Source organism: Betta splendens, chromosome 8 (genome assembly GCF_900634795.4).
Source record: "Betta splendens chromosome 8, fBetSpl5.4, whole genome shotgun sequence".
NCBI lineage: Eukaryota > Metazoa > Chordata > Actinopteri > Anabantiformes > Osphronemidae > Betta > Betta splendens.
In genome coordinates this window covers 14,905,407-14,926,843 of record NC_040888.2, presented here as the reverse complement: position 1 = coordinate 14,926,843, position 21,437 = coordinate 14,905,407, and the positions used below count along the sequence as shown (strand labels likewise).

At 45.4% G+C, this 21,437-nt stretch overlaps 1 protein-coding gene across 9 annotated transcripts in view; it reads left to right on the top strand.

The window, feature by feature from the left end:
- LOC114860635 (thyroid hormone receptor alpha) overlaps positions 1 to 21,437 on the top strand; it is a 184,437-nt gene that overhangs the window by 89,548 nt on the left and 73,452 nt on the right. For 3 of the 9 annotated variants that reach the window (XM_055510678.1, XM_055510679.1, XM_055510680.1), the window contains one exon: positions 124 to 20,901. The exons of the other annotated variants lie outside the window; for them this stretch is intronic. In XM_055510678.1, coding sequence (XP_055366653.1) covers positions 18,955 to 20,850 — 1,896 coding nt within the window. In that variant the 5' untranslated portion in view covers positions 124 to 18,954 and the 3' untranslated portion in view covers positions 20,851 to 20,901. Of the gene's footprint in view, positions 1 to 123; positions 20,902 to 21,437 lie in introns of those variants that run through there. 9 annotated transcript variants of the gene reach the window in all.

Sequence of the window (21,437 nt, the reverse complement as noted above, 5' to 3'; positions counted from 1 at the left end):
CACAGACAGGCCTGTCGTCTTGTTTGGTTTAATTTTTTGTCTAGTATTGTATATTCTTACATTAGAGAAGGTTTTGACCTACATAATAATGAACATTTCACTAACCTAGAATTCTAATTGCAGTACCTTTTGTTTTGATGAGGTGATGGTGAGGACAGCCACAGCTTCCATCTGGTAGAGGACTGCTTCCGCTCAGTCTTCCAAATAGTGATGAGAACAAGGATCACCACATCTCCCTGGTCATCTATTTACAACTATACTTGTCCTGCTGCAGAAACAAATCTCCAACATAACAGTACCAGTAACAGTAACATAATAGTGTACCCCCTACCCAGGACATGGTCTGTTTACCCTACTTCCATCAAAATTTCATCTACAATGCCCTGCAAAAGCTTCTGTCCTCAAGCCCCCAGAATTCTTAATTAACTCGGTAACCTATACATTGCACTTTGGAGTGTGACAGGTAACAGTTTGTTCTAGCTTTGGAGTAGTGGTGCATTTTGTTGGTTGACAATAAAGTTGGTTTTAATTATTATGTATTTCACTGAACTCTGTTTCTGAAAGGAAAACACTTTTATTTAGGAAATCATACTGTAGTATTGAAATTACATGTTTTTCTCTTTCTAATATTGTAAGCTGGTTAACCGGCCATAAATAAAAAGCATATAAAGTATATATAAATTTTTTAAAAAATTATTAATGAGTATTGCACTCACAAAAAACACATTTTTAATCAAATGGTAAAGGAGTTATTCCACAGGTCTACATCCATCATACAATGAGTGTTTTAGTGTTTTATCCATTAGTAAACTCTACAACCTACAAGCATGAAGAGATGGCAACTCAGATTCTTCAACCCAGTAATCCCCAGCACCAGCTCACTAGCCTCTGTAGACTACATACCTGTAACAACTTGAGATACAGAGACATATTACTGTCAGATTTATCAAGAATGATCAAAAAACATAATTAAAAGCAGTAAAAATACATCAGGTGAATATATAATTTGAACCAAGCTTTTTGTTCCCAGGTAGGTCATGCAGTGATTGCTCTAAATATCAATGCACATTTTTAAAATAAAATTATGTCAGAGCAGCAGCACAAGTAAGACAAAAACAGTGAAATGTGTAAATGTAAAATGTATTTATATTATTTCAGGTAGGTTCCAGGTAAGTCGTGTTGTGAATACTCAAGCTGCATAGGCCATTTAACATAGGCATTAGCAACCGCTAGTCACTTTGCAAATTACATAAATCAGTTAAATTGAAGTAAATGCGACATTACCGATGAGACACATCTTGCATCAGCCGAAATGTGGTGACTTCAACAGCCTCCTCTTCAGCTTCAGGGTCAGATTCAGGATTGTAGACATATTGTTCTACTACGCTACGAACCAGCTGGCTATTGTCGTGCAGTCCTGTAGTGGGTCTTCTTCTTCTGTGGAGGTTTGCGGTGGATTGCATTCTCAATGTCGCACTATTGCCATCTATTGTATCCTAACCGTACGGTGGCTCGTATCCATGAAGCCAATTTTAAAAAAAACAAAACAACAAAAAAGGTATGTGTTTCCGCACAGAGGTGTGGCGAGCAGCTTCGCTTGCGACACACCCAGAAAACACAGCGTTTGCTGATGAAAACCACATATTGACAGGGGCAGTGTGGACGATCTACAGGGTTTTATTGGATGAAAAAGAGACCTTACTGAGACATTTAAGTCCAATATTCTTCAGAATGAAAAGTATGATCAGTGTCCTTTAAGCTACTTTTAGATATGTTTTAAATGTTTTAGCTATTTTTAGCAATTCTTCAGCATTACATTCACCATAGAAACGTTCACTGTGCCTTTTTCTATGGAAATGCAACCAGCTGCTGAAACCAAGCAAATCTGTTAAGTAAACAATCGGAGCAAAAAAAACATAAAAAAAAATAAATAAGAAGCAGGGATGTACCTTAGGCTAACAAATTCATAACTAAACAATTTTTGTACTGTGGTTTACCTTGGAGATTAATACTAATACCAATAATAGTGCTAAGGTATGTGCACATACTAATACAAACATATACATACAATATACATACATATGTGCATTATTATACATATCCCATACTACTTAATAAAAGTCATGACATACAACACCACAAATTCCATATTCACACATTATTCATATTGGTAGTGATAAGTGTCAATAATACTTACAGTTGGATTTGGAAAGTGTCCCACTACAAGGTTAGTAAGGCTGTAGCTTAACATTATTCACCCAAAGGGTGAGGCAGACGTTGGTGCATGAACAATGCCACTTGTGGAAGCCAGGGTGATGTGAGGGGCTCGGCCACTACGCCCATCCAGCAAGCAGAGGAAGGAATCCCAGCAGCCAGGGAGGCCACACACCTTCAGTTCCAGGAGGGCAGGTGTTGCGACCCAAGCCGCCCACACAGAGCCCCCCAGGCAGAGCTGCAGCAGCCACAGAGACAGCACCCGAGGCCAGAGTGGGCCACCGGAGTCAACGCTGTCCACCCTATGAGAACCAGGGGCAAACACTCCCCCCGGCGGGAGGGTCGGCCTGAAAGAGTAGAGCTCGAGGACCCACGGTCCGTAGGGAGCCCGCCAGAAGATGCCCCCGCGCCCAGAGTGGGGCCCGCCCCCAGTCCACCACCCCCACACGAGCGGAGCGGGGCCTACCCCATCGGCCCGACCTCATCCCCTGGCGCCACAGCGGCCTGCAGCACAAGGCCAGCAATTGGTGGGGTCAGCAGAAAAGAGACCACCCAGGCAGACGGTCATCGTACCCCGGGCAAAAAACCGGACCCCCCACACTTCAACCGCACCACACGCATACCAACCTGCCTGTTACTTTGAATGACCGCCTGCCTTTGTGACCTCGTCATTGCCTGATTTATACACTATAGCGCCAAATCACAACAAAGTTCTCTCAGGGCACTTTACAAAGTAAGGTTTAAGACCTTACACAACTAAACCCAACAGATCCCACATACAGCAAGCATTTAATTTGAAAGCAACAGTGGAAAGAAAAAACTCCCTCTCTAATGAGGAAGAAACCTCCAGCAGAACTAGTGTGGTTAATTCTGATCCTCTTATGGGGTTATGTCTGACCTTAGTGGGTCTGGGATATTAGGTGTTTTTTTTAGTTGCCACAAATGTCAAGTTGACCTTGGTGTCAGGTTGGCCACTAAAACAAATAAACTGCTGCAGCTGAGTAAACAAGGACTTTTGATGGACACGTAGGCACTTGCTGGTTGCATAAACAACACTGCTTTAAACAGTGGGCATTGGGAGATGCGTTTTTAGAGTGCTTCGCAGACGGTCTGCTGCAGACACCCAGCTGACCTTTTTCGACCTCTCAGTTCTTTCTGCAGAAGAACCAGCGAGTGAATTCGCCCACCACCTCTCTAATGATTATGCTGTGATTGTACTATTTCATTATATGTAATAAATTCATATGCTGTTGATTTAAACTTCAAAGTTGAGTCCGTGTGTAATCTCTAGCAAGGTCGGAACATGAAATACACGACACCAGGCTGGATGTGGGGGCCATCTGCCTTGAATGGTTGGGGTGAGGGGATAGAGAGAGAGAAAAGCACAGCAACAACAAGCAACAACTGAGCACAGGCAGGATGGTTGGACCAGGGACTGGATACAGGCAGGATGGTTGGATCCGCAGCTGCCCATCACAGATACCAAACTTTGAGTCCAGTGGTACCTGTAGGTGAGGACAGAGTGAAGGAGAGAGAGAGAGAGAGGGAGAGAAGCACAACTACTGGAGAGAAAGAGACAAGGTTAGTGAAACATGAAACAATGATGGGAGGTTATTGGACAGAGGAGGTAGAAGGAAACAGAGGAGCTCAGTGTATAAATTAAGTCCCCCAGCAGTCTATGTCTATTGCAGCTTAACTAAGAGATGGTTCCTGTGACTAACAATAATTGCCAGTGACCTGAACCATCTCTAACCATAAGCTTTATCAAAAAGGAAGGTTTTAAGCCTGATCTTAAAGGTGGAGAGTGTGTCAGCTTCTCGAACCTGAAGAGGGAGCTGGTTCCAGAGGAGAAGAGCTTGGTAGCTAAATGCTCTGCCTCCTGTTCTACATTTAAAGACTCTAAAAACCACAAGTAGCCCAGCGCTCTAAGAACGAAGTGTTCTGCTGGGAGCATAAGGAACTACGAGGTCTTACCCATAAGTAGCTTTATTGTTGAGTACTTTGTAGGTGAGTAGGAGAATTTTTTTACAGGCAGCCAGTATCATCTGCCTAACAATGAAAATAATAGAATGCTTCCTAATAATCTCACCAAGAGGAGACATGTATAGGCTGAACAGAATTGGATTATTGAAGTTAACTCCATATGAGTTATGGGGAAGAAGCTGTCTAGGTAAGACAGTTGATTGATCTAGACAGTGATTTCTGTCATTTAGAAGAAGTCGCTGCTGAATGTCTTCTCTAATGGTAGTGGATTTAAGGGGATAGTAAGCTCAACACAGCTATGACTCTTAGTCAGCCTGGCTACAGTGCTGAAAAGAAACCTTGGGTTATATGACAGTAATTTATTAACAAGGATTTAGATGAGAGATATCTGATATTTAATAAACCGCATTTTATTAACTTACTGTTACTTTGTTCTGTAAGAGGAACCGTTTGAATGTTTATTAAATTCTGTCACTCCTCCCTGATTTGTTTTTGACTTGTATAGTTTAGGTGGTCGAGAAGCAGACACAGTCTCTATGCGATAACTAAGACTAGGAGTGGGTGGCGGCTGTAGAGAACATGCAGAGAGGCGTATAAGACTGTGACTCTGCATCCTGGGCTCCACTCTGAGTTGTCACGTAGTGGGGAGACTAAGCAACATGGCCATGTTACTAGAGAGCAGAGAGGCTCCGTTCAACGTGGGATGGACGCCGTCTCTTCTAATCAGCCCAGGTTTTCCCCAAAAACTGGTCCAATTAGCCACAAAGCCCACACCGTTTGCAGGACACCACCTAGACAACCAGCGGTGGAGCGATGACAGCCGGCTATACATGTCATCGCTGGTCACATTGGGGAGGGGTCCAGAGAAAACTACGGAGTCTGACATTGTTTTGGCAAACGAACACACCGACTCAATGTTAGTTTTAGTGACTTCCGATTGGCGTAACCGGGCGTAATTAGCTCCTGCGTGTATTACGATCTTAGCGTACTTACGCTTATCCTTAGACAGGAGCTTAAGATAAGACTCAATGTCGCCCGCTCTGGCCCCGGGTAAACACTATGACCGCTGGATTCTCTAACTTCACGTTTCGGACTATGGAGTCACCAATGATCAGAGTGGGTTTCTCAGCGGGTGTGTCGCTGAGTGGAGAAAATCTGTTTGAAACGTGAAGCAGTTATGCAAACTATAGACGATTAAGGTTTGTGTAACTTTTAAGAGTTTGATGTATCCACCAAATTATAAGCAGAGGTAACGAGAGAACGCCTGTTTTATTTTCTGTTTGTCTCTAAACAAAAAGAAAAATCTTAATTCAAATTCCATGTCTTTTTGTAAAAAAACAAATATTTTGCCTGGTTTTTTCGTTTGTAAGGCAGTGCTTTGATTAAAATCTGTTTGTCGCTCATAGAAAGAGAAATGAGAAGGCTGGTGAATGAATGGATGAACAGATGGGAAATTAAAATGTTAAAAAGTACATGCGCCAATTAAGTGAGTTCATCCACTCAATTACAATGACACGCACAGTCAAAACAAGTCAAACTGCAGCTCTGCAGACACAGAGTAAACGCCTACAGACAAACATGTTGCTGTAATGCGTCGCTGTGGATCTGTTGAGTTTTGGCGTCCTGTCAAAGTTACAATCGACAACTGCTGTACAACAAATTCCCATGAATATAACAGTTATTTACATAAAATCTACGACTATTGGAAAACATTCATTAACAAGTTGTGGAAGTTTAAAACCTAAATAAGCGTCTGTAGTCGCAGCTTTCAGCTTTCATTTGCAGTGTGGAATCACCTGATTTTTAGCGCGCTGGAGCTGTGTTATGTCTTTTTGGCCTATTGGTAGCGATCAGCCCCCACACTGGTCTTTATGACGCTGTCTTATGGGCCATGTAGTGTTACGCATCAACGCCTCCGTGGTGTAATGGTTTGTGTATTGTTAAACAGCCTTGATGTGTCAATTTTTTGTCTCGGTTTCGAAACTCGGTGGAAGCAGAAGTTGTTGCTTCCGTTTAAAGGACACCTTGACTATGTCTTACTGGTTTACTGTTTAACTTGACCACCTTAAAGTGGTCAAAGTGGTTTATGCTGCAGAGCAGGAGTTATTTTCGTTTTCATTCAGTAAAAAACGAACATTAACATTTATTGTGAGTAATAAGCACATGTAAAACAAACAAGCTGCTGCATTAATGCGTTGTTGATCTGCTGAGTCCTGACGTTCTGACGCACCGTAGAGAAAGATTTAATACAATCCACTTACAGATTTTATGTGAAGGTCCATAAGAACGGCGTTTAAAACAGTGAAGTGAAAGGTTTTTAATGTCAGGAGTATAAGAAAAAAGACCATTGGTTTTAGAAGCAAGATGTTGTTTAATTAGCAGGGGATCAGATCAGGGGACTCTGCCAGTGTGCGCACCCAGCTGATACCTTCTGCCTCCAGACAGGCTCTTGCAGGGACATGTTTTAAGAATAAGAATAAGAATAAGAAAACCTTTAATAGTCCCGCAGTGGGGAAATTACCTCTCACAACAGCAGTACAGATGAGCAAGAATACAGGTACAGAACAGTTTGTGTTGGCACAGTACAAAGCAGTACAGTACAGTTAGAGTGAGTATGAGGTCATTGCAGGGTTATTGCACAGTAATGGGTATAAGATTTGTACCGGTAACAATATACATGATTGTTCACAGATTTACACAAATATTGTGCAGAGCAGGTTGCTATATAAACCACTGATGCAGTGGGTGAGTGACTGTGGTGGGATGTGGTCAACAGTTCTGATTGTACAGTCTGACAGCAGCAGGTAGGAAGGATCTACAATATCTCTCCTTCACACAGCGAGGGTGGATCAGTCTGCTACTGAAGCTGCTCTCCAGAGCAGACAGTGAGTCCTCCAGTGGGTGAGAGACCTGGTCCATGATGGATGTCAGTTTAGCCAGGACCCTTCTCTCACCCACCTCCTGCACCGTGTCCAGAGTGCAGCCCAGGACAGAGCTGGACTTTCTGATGATCCTGTCCAGTCTCTTCCTGTCCCTCGCTGTGATGCTGCTGCCCCAGCAGACCACACCGTACAGGATGGCCGATGCCACCACAGAGTCATAGAAGGTCTTCAGGAGTGGCCCCCTTACTCCAAAAGACCGCAGTCTCCTCAGCAGGTAGAGTCTGCTCTGACCCTTCCTGTACAGTGCATCCGTGTTATGAGTCCAGTCCAGTTTATTGTTCAGATGCACTCCCAGGTACTTGTAAGAGTCCACTCTCTCAATGTCCCTTCCCTGGATGTGCATCGGTGGTATGACAGCAGGCTGCTGTCTGCGGAAATCCACCACCATCTCCTTCGTTTTCCCTGCATTGATCAGGAGGTGGTTCCGCTGGCACCAGTCCACAAAGTTCTGAGTGAGTCCTCTGTACTCTGCATCGTCATCATCGGTGATCAGTCCGACGATCGCAGAGTCATCAGAGAACTTCTGCAGAACACAGCTGTCCGTGTTGTGTCTGAAGTCTGACGTGTAGAGGGTGAAAAGGAAGGGGGCCAGTACAGTCCCCTGTGGGGCCCCCACACTGCAGGTCAGAGTGTCAGACACACAGTCCCTGGCTCTCACAAACTGAGGCCTGTTTGTGAGAAAGTCCATAATCCACTCCGTCAGATGAAGGTCCACACCAGCCTCCTCCAGTTTGTGTTTCAGAAGCATCGGCTGGATGGTGTTGAAGGCACTGGAGAAGTCAAAGAACATGATCCTCACAGTGCTGCCGGGCTTCTCTAGGTGGGAAAGGGCTCGATGTAGGAGGAAGATGACAGCGTCGTCTACTCCTATGCCGTGTCGGTAGGCGAACTGCAGCGGGTCCAGGTAGGTTCCCACTGCAGAGCGGAGGTGACCCAGGACCAGTCTCTCCAGTGTCTTCATCAGGTGTGATGTCAGAGCCACTGGTCTGAAGCTGCTGGGGTCTTTGGCGTGCGGTGTCTTGGGCACTGGTACCACGCAGGAGGTCTTCCAGAGCTGTGGTACCACCCTCAGCTTGAGGCTCAGGTTGAAGACATGCTCCATAACTCCACACAGTTCGCCTGCACAGGACTTAAGGAGTCTGGAGCTGATGCCGTCTGGTCCAGCTGCTTTCCTGGCCTTGATCTTCCTGAGCTCACTTCTCACCTGGGTGCTGGAGAAGGATAGGGGTGGAGGGAGTGTCTTAGTGTGGTGTGAAGTGAGGGGTTGAGGAAGTGACTCAGTGTGGTGTGAAGTGAGGGGGTGTGGTTGGGATGAGTCGCCAGTCGTCAGGGCTGAGGGTAGAGGGCTTTGTGTAAAGGTGTGAAGGGCTGTGGGGGCTGGTAATCCAGTGGTATGAGGTGACAAGAGGTTCGGAGGCAGCTGCTGGGAGGTGTGAGTGGGTGCTTGGTCAAACCTATTAAAGTGTGAGTTCAGCTCGTTGACCCAGCTCAGGTCCCCCTCAGCCTGTGGGTGTGGAGCTTTGAAGCCTGAGATGGTTTTCAGGCTCCTCCACACCTCACTGACATTGTTCTGCTGCAGCTGCTCCTCCATCTTCTTCCTGTAGCTGGACTTCCCCTCACGGATTTTCCTCCTCAGCTCCTTCTGCACCCTCCTCAGCTCCTCCCTGTCCCCTGATTTAAATGCTCTCTTCTTCTCCTTTAGCAGAGCTTTAATATCAGGGGTGACCCATGGTTTGCTGTTGGTGAAACACCGAACCCGCCTGGTGGGAACAGTGTTTTCACAGCAGAAGTTTATGTAGTCCGTTACACAGTCTGTTATTGCGTTAATGTCCTCCCCATGTGGGTCGCAGAGCTCCGTCCACACAGTGGTGTTAAAACAGTCCCTGAGAGCCTCCTCGCTCTCAGCTGTCCACCTCTTCACTGTGCGGGGCACCACCGGCTGCCTGTGTACAACAGGTTTATACACAGGCAGGAGATGCAGGATGTTGTGGTCAGCTCTGCCCAGCGGTGGGAGGGAGGATGCAGCGTAGGCCTCTTTGGTGTTGGCATAGAATAAGTCCAGGGTTTTATTGTCTCTGGTGGGGCAGGTCACATACTGGGTGTATGTAGGCAGAGCAGCTGAAGGAGGTGCATGGTTAAAGTCCCCAGAGATCAGGAAGAGGGCCTGTGGGTGCTGTGTTTGCAGCCTGCTGGTGACTGAGAGCAGGGTCTCAGAAGCTGTGTCAGCGTTAGCGGAGGGTGGGACGTACACAGCAATTATTATAACGTGTGTGAACTCCCTTGGCAGGTAGAATGGCCTCATGCCCACCGCTAACAGCTCAATGTCTCTGTTACACAGCTTCATTTTGACAGTGCAATGTCGTGGCATACACCACCTGATGTTCACAAACACAGCCAGACCCCCTCCCTTCCTCTTACCGCTGTTCTCCGTTCTGTCCGCACGTAGCAGATGAAAATTGTCCATTGTTTTCAGCTCGTTTATTCATTTTTAACACGCTGCTTTGAATAAATGCCGTTTGTACTTTTTTTAAACGAGATGGTGGGGGTTTCTCATTACAATACGAAGTTACTGGACTTACTGGGAGCGTGTCCAGACACCTTAACAGCTCCTCCGGGTTTAAACGTTCTAAAACGACGTGTTTTCTCATGTTCCCAGATTTTATTCTGGAGGGGGAAATCAAACCGTTAAAACGTACACGGACCCGACACTTAAAGACGAGGACATACTGTATAAAGACAGCAGCGACATCAGCAATTGACAACAAACACTAGTGCGTCTTGACAACTTGATCCAAGTCATCTGCCTATGAATAAGTGGCTCCTCAGCACCATCGTTTGTTCTCTGCTTTTTTCTCAAAACGAAAAACCTGCTTTAAATCCAATTCCGTGCTTTGTGTCGAAAAAAACAACAACACTTGAATTCCGTTTGTCACTCATCAAGAGAGGATGAATTAAAACGAAAATCCAGTTTGTTTTGTATTTTTTCCTCATGATCAACAAACCAGAAGACGAGTACAGATATACACATAAAATACATTTATAACACAGATTGATGAATAAATATAGATTCCTTATTTATGTTATTATACTTATATTATGCGTGTAGTGGAGGAGGTGGTCACCCGCTTGGAAGAGGAATACTGGTGGTTAGACTACCCCAGTGTGGGGAAACTGTATGACTGGTTGTGCTCAAGGCGTGAGGGATTGGAGCGCGTCCAGCGCTCCGTGCCTGCCAACGCAACGGTCACTTGCTCAATGCCAGCTCCTGTTTCTCCACCAACCTTCCACCGACCACCAGTCAGTGACCTCTGCTTAAATCTGGAGAACAATGCACACAAAACCAGATTTCTTTTAACGTTTTATTAGTCTAACACTACTGGATATATGAATAACATAATATGGAAATACTCAAATAACATAACAGAAAATGAGAAAGCAATCAGAATGAGATGATCAACAGTAAATGAATCAGCGTGAAAACACAAACAAGACCTGAGTGAGTGATGGCTTTGATCAAGTGAAAAGATTACTTGTCTCTAACTAATGCAAATTTAAGGATAACTAATGAATTTGGAATGTTAAATTTTAGCGCTTTGAGAAACACCAGACTTCTCAGAGGATTAGAGATGTTCGTCTTGCCTTAGTTTGGAGCTGTAGGCCGCTGTGCAGCGTCTCCCATTACCGGTTCGGTTGAGCAGGCGTGCCCTCTCTGGTCCAGGTGCCACGGCCTCTGGGCCAGGAATCGTCGCCCGCGGTGATGATGACGGTTTGGGTTCAGCAAAGTAACAGTCAGCCAGGCTGGACTTTCCAAGGTATTTCAAAGCGTCAGCGCTGCTTAAACTAGCCCAAAAAGGAAACGGGCTGGAATCTAATTTAATTAATTTGATCAAAAATAGCGAGTCAATTAAGGACTGGTTGTAATAATTTCAGTTTCGCAGAGTTTCTTGATGACTTTCTAACGTTACAAATTTCGTTGTTCATTCGTGTTTCCAAGTTTAACTTAGGTTTACAAAATTTAAGAACAAAGGAAAATTAAAGAAAAGTAATGCGACGCGAAAATAAAAGGTGAAAGAAGTTTGAAGGTAGAGGGAAATCCGATTCGCCTAGGGTGTCACTGGTTTAAATACCCCTAGGGCAGTGGTCACTTCAGGGCGGAGAAATGAGTTCCACCAGTGGTGAGAGTTCCACCTCTTCAGATCAAGTATCAAACTGTTTGATTTGGATCGCTCCTAAATCTGGATAACTAAGCTTTCCTCTTTTCATCAAGCTCAAAGTTCCATCACACCATAACACAATTGTCAGACTACGGCAGATGTCAGACCCACATGCACAGTGCAGACGAGGTGTTGGGTAAATAAACAGCGTTTATTGTCCAGGCGTATTCAGGCAATCCAGGGTCATACACATGAAGTCACAGTTCTCAGGAACAAAGGGAGCAGGCAAGATCAGGACCAGAAAACATGCAGGGTTCGGTACACAGGTGAGCTCGGCAGAGGTACAGACTAGGACTAGACAAAAACGTGGTCAGACAATCAGGAACCATCAGGTTCAGGTTCAGACAGGATCGTGCAACAAGATAGCTATACGAGAAACACTGGAAAGTGGTCTTGGAACTCAACAATTTGGCAACTGAGTGCTGGAGGAGGTGGATCGTAAATACCGGGTTTGATTGCTAACAACTGGCAGGTGTGCTTAATGAACCGGCGATAACAAAACGTGTGCTCTGGGTGAAAACAGGAAGTCCACAAAAGTAAGACAGGAACTAAAACCAAAACATGACAACCTAAGTCCTTTCAAAATAAAACTGAAAACGAAACCAAAACCTGACAACAATAAACATGTAATGATCACTTTGACACTCAAATAAGCAGAAAAGTCAGAATGGTTAAACAGCAATATTAAATGCATAGAATATTAAGGTTTTATACGTAGTCCCTTACAACGCTGTAACAAATGAAATGTTATTCATCGTGACTGGCTCTATGTAACACCCAGTAAACACCAAAACATACGCGAATAATAAATGCAAGCAAAATCAAATTATAAATGACCTAATCTGGACATTACTAATTTAAACAATTGTAACACTTAAAAATGTAATACAATAATGAGGACCTAATTGTAGCTGGTGGACATAGTCTATGTGTATGTTGCACAGATTAAAAGAAGTAAAGAAGGTGAGTATCTGTATTTCAACTTTGTGTCTTCACACAAAGGAAAGCATGGTGATAAGTAGAAGTCCCTTTGTAACTTTAGGAATTTCCTGGCAAATCTGTAGATCAGGCATTGAACATCACACATAAACCAATCTAATATCAAATGAAAACATTTTTCTCCACAGAATACAATGAAATCTGTTTCATGGAAGTTGAAAGCTCTGGTGCATCTGAACCAGAACTTGTGTCCAAATAAAGTCTCTCGCTCTCTTTGATGAGCACGTTCCACATTTTATGGCTGGTGGTCCCAGTTCTGGGAGAGACAGCTTCTTGGTGATAAATGTGACAGCCTGTCCTTTTAGAATGATAAGCAGAGGTGGAATCCTGAGGGATTTACAGGTAGATCAACAAAGTGGACTCATGGTTCTTTGATATGGACATTTAAGATGTTTGGACGCCAATTGGTGCCTGGTTTGATAGAAAACAGTCTCCTGTGGTGGAGAAAGATTCAGGGTCCCTTATCTCTAGGGACTGGAAAGGACGTAGAAGGCTCTTCAATGAGGGAGTTAAGTTCACATGTAGGTCAGGTTACCTCAGTCCAGACGTGGATTGCTACACAACAGTCATTCAGCTTAACCACTGGACCAATGGAAGATATAGGAAAGGCACCGTAGAATGAATAGTAATGGGTAATGTCTGATTTTTCGACATTCGATATTTCAATATTTATTTCATAGCGAGTTATTTCACATTTGAGCACACAACAGATACTTAATAGTAAAAAAGATTTAACTGCTACCACTGTAGGAGGCTCCGCACCGGCTAAAGGGGCCTGGCTAACTGGCCTGTTTTCTAAGGTGCAAAGCGGAGACACTAAGTCTAACAACATCGCCTCCAAACCTGCAACTAGTGTACACTTATTACAGATACCATTACCATCACCAGTCTTTCAGCCTAGAACCACGTCCGTGACAGTACGATCTGGCCAGACTTGGACCCAGCCAGCCTCCAGCTTGTGGATCTTTTAGCTCTGATTATTTTTTGGTGTCTGGTGGAGATGTTTGGGGTTTTCTACGGATTGCGCCTGGATCGACTTGCCCGCGGACCTCCATTCCGGTTACATGGAGCTCGCAAGGAGTTACCAGGAGACATCCGACCGGAGGCGCATCCGACCGGAGGCGCATCCAACCGGAGGAGCAGCTGCGTGTAGTGGAGGAGGTGGTCACCCGCTTGGAAGAGGAATACTGGTGGTTAGACTACCCCAGTGTGGGGAAACTGTATGACTGGTTGTGCTCAAGGCGCGAGGGATTGGAGCGCGTCCAGCGCTCCGTGCCTGCCAACGCAACGGTCACTTGCTCAATGCCAGCTCCTGTTTCTCCACCAACCTTCCACCGACCACCAGCTCCTGCTGTGGTCCCTACTCAAGGTCAGTCCATGCTTGGTCATGTGGTCCTGCTCACGTGTCTGCTCCTGCTGTGCCTCTGTCCCCTGCCAAAGCCTCATCTCCGGCGCCTCAGCAACAGCCCGGCCTGGTGAGACTCCTGTTCAGACCGTGTGTGCAACATATCTGGCCCCTGCTTTGGTTGCCGTCTGGCCGAGCCCAGCCCAAATTCAAACCAGGTCCCAATTCCTGCCCGTGTTGGCCCAGATGAGGCCATTCCGAATTTCGTTGGCGGCCTCCTGGACACCTCGCCTTGCCTCGCCTCACCTTTATCCTCCCTGAGAGGATGAGTGGACTTTGTGTTGTTAAAAAGATCACAACAAAACTATAACTACTCACTGAACCCTTTTCTCCTTGTTTTCTCATTATCTCTTCACTGCCCCCTGCTGACTGCTTGGCTCAGGTGTTTTAGGGCAAGGACAATCTGGATGTCTAGATATATTTAACACTAATCTTTGAGGACTGGTGACTTTAATGTTTATTTTAACATTACAGTTTTTTCAGCTGCAACAAGTATATTAAGTCTTCTTCTTCCTGCTGTCGCTGTTGCCCAATGCTCCCATCATCCTTTGTTTAATGGGCATGTGTTTGATGTTGTTGGGGCAATGTGAGGGTGGTGGTATTGCCAAATGACTTAGTAACACCACCTGGTCTCAAAAAGGCAGAGTTTGATTAATCTCACACAGGTTTGCACCAATTATGTTGGGGATATGCGAGGAGCACAAATTATAATAATTGGATTTATAGCTCCTGAGTGGAGATACCAATTATGTTTATAATTTAGATTCACAAAATTTGGTTATTAGCTTAAATATATATAACTATATGACAAAGTCTATAGTTTAATAAGTGAAACACTTAACTATTATTGATTTAATAATTATTAATTGAATTAATAATTACTTAATTTATGGGGCACCACCCTGTTTCCAGGGACCAAAAACCAATTTGGAATAGCCAATACACACTCAATTGTGTTCAACTTAGTTGAAGGGTGAACTCCGTTCCTTAGCCGACTCAATTCACCGTGCTGTAAAACCATACAAATAATCACAGACAACGACCAATTAAATTATGAACGCTTTATTAAACAATTGATATTAACTCCGGTGTCAACACTATCTTGAATAACTCAGCAAATCACAACTTTGCATAAGTTGTATGGTGTGTTACTCTGGGCGTACTGTATGGGTATGTGCGTTACCTGAGATAAGAGATGTGTGTGTGTCTGTGTGTGTGTGTGCGAGAGAGAGAGAGAGAAAGAGAAAGGAGGAGGGAGAGCGCCCCCCTTTAGGGGCGTGGTGAGGTGGCACAGCTGCGCGCGTGTGCCGTTGAGCCCTTTGAATGGAGCGCGCGTGTCTGGCGCTCACAGGGAAAGAAGCGTGTAAAGGAGTGTGAAGTGGGACTAGCGTGGATAAGGCTTGCGGTCTCACAAACACGTGGGCCTATATTCGGTGATATAGTCACGTGATCGCGGAAGCGTGCAGTGGTTGAATCGTGCGCTTGGCGTGGTCACATCAGAAACAGAGCACCGCACAGTAACACAATAAAGCACTTAAGATAGCAAAATCACAGATTACAACACTTCAATGTGCACCTCTTAGATTCATGTAGATCTATAACAACGTTACAGTCACGTGATCGCGGAAATGCACAGTGATCAGATCGCGTGTGCAGGAAAAGAAACAACACAACAATAAAACAATTACTGATCCCCTAAGAGTTCTACTCTGCTCAGACTTAGAAGAAGGCCTCTGCCTTACTGCTTAATCCTGGTGAGAAGATCCGGCATTGCGTGCGTGCGTGCTTGCGCTGTTGCGTTCCGGTCCAGGTGTGCGTCGCGGTAATCGCGTTGTGATCAGCTGATGCGGTGGCGAGTGAGGCAGTTAAGCTGGCGGTTTCCTGCCGTGTGGCTGAAAGTAGATGGGTGATCAGGCCTGTTCTCTGTGACGACGTCCACGGTTCAGCTGCTGGCTGCGGTGGAGGCTCCAGGCCTGCCGGTGCAGAGGGAATCTCCAGGTGGGGAAGGGACAAGGGTCAGAGAGAACAAGGGAAATGGGACAAGGTCGGAATAATAAGGGAAGGGAGAGGGTCAAAGAGAACAAGTGACGAGTCTTCGGTCACGGCGGCTTTTATAACCTTGTTTTTGGTCATGCCCCTCCTATTGTGTGATCCAATCAGGATGGCTAACGTCCAAGTTCCTCCTCCGTCGCAGCGGGGAGTCCTGACTTCTTAGGGGGAGCCAGGTATGGGTCCCCAGCCTGGCGCCTGGTTTTGGCGCTCAGATTTGAAATCTTTGTTCTCACTCACTACTATCAGGATGAAGACATTACACGCAGGCCGCAGTACCTCCTTTGTCTGAGCATGTGGGACCTTAATAATAATTCTGTTAATAACAGATTATACAGATGAGGTCCCCCAACAATGTGTATTCATCTTGTGAAACATTAGTACCTAATGTGACATCATCCTTCATCATCTGGGATAGCAAGTTCAGTTAAGACCATTAATAGCATGTTGCTGTCTGAGCTTACAGCTGAGTCATTAGGTCTCAGGTCTTTCCTTCAAAGACGTCTCTCGTATTTGGCTAGATTTTTCTTTTCCTTAATTCCGACTAGATTATTTCTGAATGAATAACATCAACAGTAGACAGAATGCTGACGGGGGAATGCAGTCATTCTAACACATCCACATGAACAGGAGAAGAAAGGCGAAGGGAAGGTCAGCCATGGCCAACTTGCATTCTTGGCAGCGTTCACTCTTGCTTATCATTAGGGAGTAAGAAAGCAGAGATTATGGAGACAAAGGAGACATGGAGGAGAAGAGCATGTAGGCATATGGAGACAGAAAGGAGCACATGCTGCAGAGCGTTGATTTTAGAAGGTTAGAACTGCCTGTGCTGCCTGTGTGTGCATATGGGAAAGTTAATTAGTTAATTAAAGTTAATGATTTAGTTAATTATGACAATATAATTTGGTAATATTGTTTGTCTTCTTTTTACCTTTATACTTTTATATGGTGGTTTATTGCAGCTGTGTTTTCCTCATTGTGTTATTAGTGCTGTTTATTCACTGTAGCTGAGATTCTATAGTAGGTAATACTGCAAATGTTTTACTCCATAGAGTTTAATTTAACTGTCTAGATCTAGCTCTAAACACAGCTGTGAGTTTTTTATATAGAACACCCAGGTCTACCAATCATCTAGATGAGAAGGGCAGCAGTAGGCCCATATTTACAGACCATCTGGATTAGGTACAGCTTTATGTTAACATTCAAATGTAATGATGTAGAGTGTGTTTTGTTTTGACAGTGTGGTGAGTGAGCTCTGTCTGGTCACTCGAGATGTAGAAAAGCGTTCAAAAAAACAATAAAGGGATGATGACTTGCTCGCAAATGGTGAGTTTATTTAGCCCAAATAATGCAGTACCAAAAACCAGGTGCAGTATTTACAGGTGATTGAAAAAAACACAGGTGCAACAATAAAAAAAAGTAATAAGGACAAACCTTTTTAAAGGCGGAAATCAAAACCCAAACCGCTCAAAAATGAATGTCTTTCTCTTCTTCTCTTTTGCTTCAACAATTTCTCTCACCAACTCGCTCTCTATCCAACCTAATCTCCCCCCGATGAAGTTTGGCCACTCTATTTCTCTATTTAAAGATCCATGCACACGCTTTTTTCATGCTACACAATCCTAAAGAATTTAACCTTGATGTCTCAGTAAGGTGTCTGTAACTTTTCATGCCAAAAAGCTCTGTAAAATCGCCCACACGGCCCGTCTAAAAATGTGTGTTTTAAGCTCTTATCCACAGCGCTCTGTTTTAGGGCTGTGTTGCAAGCAAAGTTGATCGCAACACCCCTTTGAGGAAGCACATAGCCGTGATCTGCCGTGGGGATCAAAAGTCACGTTCACTGAATCCACTGTAACAGTGAAACTGGCTACCTCATCCTCATAGTGGAATTCAACTACGACCTTGAGGCCAAACATACTGTCATGTATGGTTGATGATCCAGGACTGGAGCCAGTATGATTGAATGTGTATTCATTACAGAACACATTTAATGTACAGTATATCAGACAATTCAAGACTGACTGCGAAGCAACTAGTAGCTCAGTGTTCCAACATCCACAAACGGCAACTGCTATCACAACTTGAGATTGATGAGATACAACACAAATGCTACGGCAAGGGGGAGCCAGGACGCCAGGTCAGAGGGGAGGTTTCACCATCTCCCCAACCGGAAATTGGGTACGAAGCCCCAATAAGCACAGATATGCTGAGCGAGGCAGCAACTGACCTGAAAGATAAGATCATGGCGAGATTGAACAGGCAACCCCGAACCCCACTACAACGGCTAAGTGAAGTACCATCAGAAAGTCTCATGGAAGATGTGAATGCAGCATTGAGAGCGATCCCTACCACAACAATCACAGAAACCAATGAGCTGATATACGCTTCAGCATCAGTGATCCTAGAGGTGCTTGGCTATAAGAGCAAGAGCAACCATGGGAGCCATGAGAAACAATACCCACCATGGAAACAAAGGTTGGAGGCAAAAATCAAGGCAACTCGGAGGGAAGTGAGCCAAATGACAGAGGCCCAGAGAGGTGCAATGAAAAGACCGATGCCCAAGAGGTACAGCCCATACCTGAAGCACTCGAAACTGCCAAGCAAAGGCTACAAGCCTTGGCCAGCCGCCTAAAGAGATACACCAGAGACAACGAAGCCAGACGAATAAACCGGCTGTTCACAACACAACCCGCGAAAGTGTACTCTCAATGGCAGGGTAATAACAGCAGAGCACCACCAAGGCTGGAAACTGAACAGTACTGGAAGGGTATATGGGAAAGGGAGGCATCACACAACAGCAATGCACAGTGGCTGGTGGATCTGAGGGAAGATCACAGCAACCTCCCTGAACAGAATCCAGTGACTATCACAGTGGCAGACATCCAACATAGAGTCTCAGGTATGAAAAACTGGACAGCACCTGGCCCTGACATGATCCACGCCTACTGGCTAAAGAAGCTCACTGCAATCCATGAGCGCCTGGCAGCACAAATGAACCAGCTGCTAAGGGATGGGACTCACCCTGAATGGCTAACCGAAGGGCGAACGATCCTGATAATGAAGGATCCCTCAAAGGGTACAGTCCCATCCAACTACAGTCCCATCCAACTACCGGCCAATAACCTGTCTCTCCACAACATGGAAGCTCATGTCAGGCATCATCGCAGCTAAGATAAGTGGGCACATGAGTCAATACATGAGCGAAGCACAGAAGGGCATTGGTAAGGATACCAGAGGAGCCAAACACCAACTCCTGGTAGACAGAACAGTCGCCCAAGACTGCAAAATGCGACACACCAACCTGTGCACAGCCTGGATCGACTACAAGAAAGCCTATGACTCAATGCCACACACATGGATCACTGAATGCTTGGAGGTGTACAACATCAACAGAACTCTAAGGGCCTTCATTGCAAACTCGATGAGGTTGTGGAAAACCACCCTTGAAGCCAATGGGAAGCCACTTGCCCAAGTATCCATCAAATGTGGCATATACCAAGGAGATGCACTGTCCCCACTGCTGTTCTGCATAGGTCTGAACCCCCTCAGCCAAATAATAAACAAGACTGGCTATGGATACCGACTCCGGAACGGGGCCACCATAAGTCACCTCCTCTACATGGATGACATCAAGCTGTACGCCAAGAGTGAGCGAGACATCGACTCACTGATCCACACCACCAGGATCTACAGCTCGGACATCGGGATGTCATTCGGGCTCGAGAAATGTGGGAGGATGGTGACAAAGAGAGGCAAGGTAATCCACACAGAAGGGGTCTCACTCCCAGAAGGAACAATAGAAGACATTGAGGACAATTACAAGTACCTTGGAATACCACAGGCAAACGGCAACCTTGAACAGGCAACAAGGAATGCGGCAACAGCCAAATACCTCCAACGAGTAAGGCAAGTCCTAAGAAGCCAGCTCAATGGCAAGAACAAATCCCGGGCAATAAACAGCTACGCTCTGCCAGTGATCAGATACCCTGCGGGAATAATAAGGTGGCCAAAGGAAGAGATACAGACCACAGATGTTAAGACACGAAAGCTCCTCACCATGCATGGAGGGTTCCACCCCAAATCCAGCACCCTGAGACTGTACGCTAGCCGCAAGGAAGGAGGCCGAGGACTAGTGAGCGTGAGAGCCACTATCCAGGATGAAACATCCAAGATCTATAAGTACATCAAGGATAAGGCCCCGACAGATGACGTGCTGAGTGAATGTCTCAGGCAGTGGAGAACAGAGGATGAGATGCTGGAAGAGGGACCATCATGGGAGGACAAGCCCTTGCACGGGATGTACCACCGGAACATAACTGAAGTGGCTGATCTCAACAAATCCTACCAATGGCTTGAAAGGGCTGGGCTGAAGGACAGCACAGAGGCACTCATCCTGGCCGCACAGGAACAGGCCCTGAGCACCAGAGCCATAGAGGCCCAGATCTACCACACCAGACAAGACCCAAGGTGTAGACTGTGCAAAGAGGCCCCAGAGACGGTCCAGCACATAACTGCAGGGTGTAAGATGCTGGCAGGCAAAGCATACATGGAACGCCATAACCAAATGGCTGGCATAGTATACAGGAACATCTGCGCGGAGTATGGACTGGAAACCCCAAGGTCAAAGTGGGAAACACCTCCCAAGGTGGTAGAGAACGAGCGAGCCAAAATCCTGTGGGACTTCCAGATCCAGACTGACAGAATGGTAATGGCGAACCAACCAGACATTGTGGTGGTGGATAAAGAGCAGAGGAAAGCCGTAGTGGTGGATGTGGCAATACCAAGCGATGGCAACATCAGGAAAAAGGAACATGAGAAACTAGAGAAATACCAAGGGCTCAGAGAAGAACTGGAGAAGGCTTGGAAGGTGAAGACCACAGTGGTGCCTGTGGTGATCGGAGCACTAGGGGCTGTGACCCCCAAACTGGAGGAGTGGCTACGACAGATCCCTGGAAAAACATCCGAAATCTCAGTCCAGAAAAGTGCAGTCCCAGGAACAGCAAAGATACTGCGCAGAACCCTCAAGCTCCCTGGCCTCTGGTAGAGGACCCGAGCTTGGAAAGGGGATGAGACCACCCGCGGAGGGTGAGAATAGAGTGTGTATATATATATATATATATATATATATATATATATATATATATATATATATATATATATATATATATATATATATATATATATATATATATATATATATATATATATATATATATATATATATATATATATATCACACAGAAGGGGTCTCACTCCCAGAAGGAACAATAGCAGACATTGAGGACAGTTACAAGTACCTTGGAATACCACAGGCAAACGGCAACCTTGAACAGGCAACAAGGAATGCGGCAACAGCCAAATACCTCCAACGAGTAAGGCAAGTCCTAAGAAGCCAGCTCAATGGCAAGAACAAATCCCGGGCAATAAACAGCTACGCTCTGCCAGTGATCAGATACCCTGCTGGAATAATAAGGTGGCCAAAGGAAGAGATACAGACCACAGATGTTAAGACACGAAAGCTCCTCACCATGCATGGAGGGTTCCACCCCAAATCCAGCACCCTGAGACTGTACGCTAGCCGCAAGGAAGGAGGCCGAGGACTAGTGAGCGTGAGAGCCACTATCCGGGATG